Source organism: Charadrius vociferus, unplaced genomic scaffold (assembly GCF_000708025.1).
Source record: "Charadrius vociferus isolate BGI_N301 unplaced genomic scaffold, ASM70802v2 scaffold549, whole genome shotgun sequence".
Classification (NCBI taxonomy): Eukaryota; Metazoa; Chordata; class Aves; order Charadriiformes; family Charadriidae; genus Charadrius; species Charadrius vociferus.
Window position 1 is genome coordinate 2,392,457 of NW_009650103.1, and position 2,439 is coordinate 2,394,895.

At 63.5% G+C, this 2,439-nt stretch overlaps 1 protein-coding gene across 1 annotated transcript in view; it reads left to right on the plus strand.

Annotated features, from left to right (window-relative positions):
- NOTCH1 (notch 1) overlaps window positions 1-2,439 on the plus strand; it is a 42,120-nt gene that overhangs the window by 22,057 nt on the left and 17,624 nt on the right. Inside the window, 5 exon segments of the mRNA XM_009892331.1 lie at window positions 259-381; window positions 556-789; window positions 933-1,088; window positions 1,209-1,394; window positions 1,852-1,965. Of these exon segments, the coding sequence (XP_009890633.1) occupies window positions 259-381; window positions 556-789; window positions 933-1,088; window positions 1,209-1,394; window positions 1,852-1,965 (813 nt within the window).

Sequence of the window (2,439 nt, forward strand, 5' to 3'; positions counted from 1 at the left end):
TGTGAGGACCCCCCTGCCGCTCGGCAGGCTCCGGCGATGGCGCCCTGGCAGGAAAACCTGTGCGGCTGAACCGAGCCCCGGCAGAGGCAGGACGGGGCTGGGGATGAAATGGAGCTTCAAAGTCGGGCTGGGAGCGCCTGGCACACGCTCAGCGCCCGATAACGAGCAACCCGCCGTCGGCGGGGGGATGGCGGGGGGTTGAGGCAGTGGCACAGCCGGTTGTTGGTCGGCATCACAGCAGACATCTCCTCTGCACAGGGTTCACGGGTCAGAACTGTGAGGAGAACATCAATGACTGTCCAGGCAACAACTGCAAGAATGGGGGCACCTGCGTGGACGGTGTCAACACCTACAACTGCCAGTGCCCACCCGAGTGGACAGGTAACGCCGCTGCCAGCAGCGAGGGTGGCACAGGGCTGGGCTGGGGGGATGGATCCTGCCCTGGGGGATGTCAGGGATGGGGTGAGGAGAGCCGTCCTGCTTCGCAGCAATGCTTGCAGAGCTCGCAGGAGATGGGCAGCCCCAGCCTCACATGGGTGCCCTGTCCCTTGGCAGGTCAGTACTGCACCGAGGACGTGGACGAGTGCCAGCTGATGCCCAACGCCTGCCAGAATGGGGGTACCTGCCACAACAACCACGGTGGCTACAACTGTGTCTGCGTCAACGGCTGGACGGGCGAGGACTGCAGCGAGAACATCGATGACTGTGCTATGGCCGCCTGCTTCCACGGGGCCACCTGCCACGACCGGGTGGCCTCCTTCTACTGCGAGTGCCCCCACGGCCGCACAGGTGAGGTCCCTTCCCAACTTGCCCCCTGCTCACGGAGTGGGGTGGCAGCTCCCAGCATATCCCCTGGCTCCTAGCTGAGGTCTCGGTGTGCGATGACTTGTGTGCCCATCACCCTTGACCTGCGCCTGCCTTTCGCTGCCCAGGTTTGCTGTGCCACCTTGATGACGCCTGCATCAGCAACCCCTGCAACGAGGGCTCCAACTGCGACACCAACCCCGTCAACGGCAAAGCCATCTGCACATGTCCTTCGGGGTACATGGGACCAGCCTGCAACCAGGACGTGGACGAGTGCTCGCTGGGTGAGCGCCGGGACTGGGCTCCTGTGGGCAGACAAGGAGCAGCTGGGGAGAGCACCGGTGCAGCCGGGAGCTCACGTGCAGCCTGGAGCGTGTCCTGTAAGACATGCTTGTGTTTTGCAGGAGCCAACCCTTGCGAGCACGCAGGGAAATGCATCAACACCCAAGGGTCCTTCCAGTGCCAGTGTCTGCAGGGCTACTCGGGCCCTCGCTGCGAGATTGATGTCAACGAGTGCCTCTCCAACCCCTGCCAGAACGATGCCACCTGCCTGGACCAGATCGGGGAGTTCCAGTGCATCTGCATGCCCGGTGGGTGGGCGGCCCCGCGGCCCCCTGCCCCGGTGCTGGGTGCGGGCGGCGGGAGGGCTCCGGGTGCCCCTGACCTTCAGCTCGGTGGTGGTTTGGGTGAGAAGCCACGGGAGGTGCGGGTGCCTGGGGACAGCAATGAAAAGAAAGAGCTTGGTAAAGATCTCATGTGTGTCCCGCAGCGGTGGGGGGCTGGGAGGTGAGAGTTGGGCAGCGTTAGCCCTGCTCTGCACTCCTCCTCTTGCCGAGCTTGCTGGCTGGGGTCGAGCCAAGGGCAGGGAGATCTACGGTGAAAAACCGTGGAGCAGCTCGTGCGTGAGGTCCCACCACCTGTAGCGCAGCTCCCGAGTTGCCTTTGTAAAGATGGAGGGACCAAATACACCCCGGCGTAAGCTGCCCGTCCTGCGCGTTGTGTTGGTCCCGTGCCGCGGCGCTGACGGTGCGCCGGGTCTCTCCGCAGGTTATGAGGGGGTTTACTGCGAGATCAACACGGATGAGTGTGCCAGCAGCCCCTGCCTGCACAACGGCAACTGCCTCGACAAAATCAACGAGTTCCACTGCGAGTGCCCCACCGGTACGCGGCATCCGTCCCACCGCCGTCGCGGTGGAAACCAAGCCAGGGTGCATCCCGGCTCAAACTGGGAAGGAGCTGAGAATGAACTCCTTAAATTTCAGAGCCCCCTGAAGTGGGGAGCGCCGCTCGGCGCTTTTGGTGGGGGGTTCTCCCCGTTGCGGCGAGGGGCTGAGCCCCATGCGGGCAATGCTGCTCCGGGTCCGGCCCATGGGAGAGGGGAAGGAGGATTAAACCCCGTGGCTTTGCACTTGAAAAGGCCCCTCTTTGGGAAGGAGGGCCGGGGGCTGGGGAGGGCCGCGCCAGCGGCTTTGAATGTGGTGTCAAAGTCACAGGGTGGAGCGGAGAATGGGGAGACGGTTAATCTGTGAAAGGAGGTTTTGAAGTTCAGAGACTTTGCTCCTCTAGAGATGTAAATAAGATGCTCTCAATGGTGGGTCGCAGCCCCGCATTCAGGGCCCCCAGCAGCCATCCCCA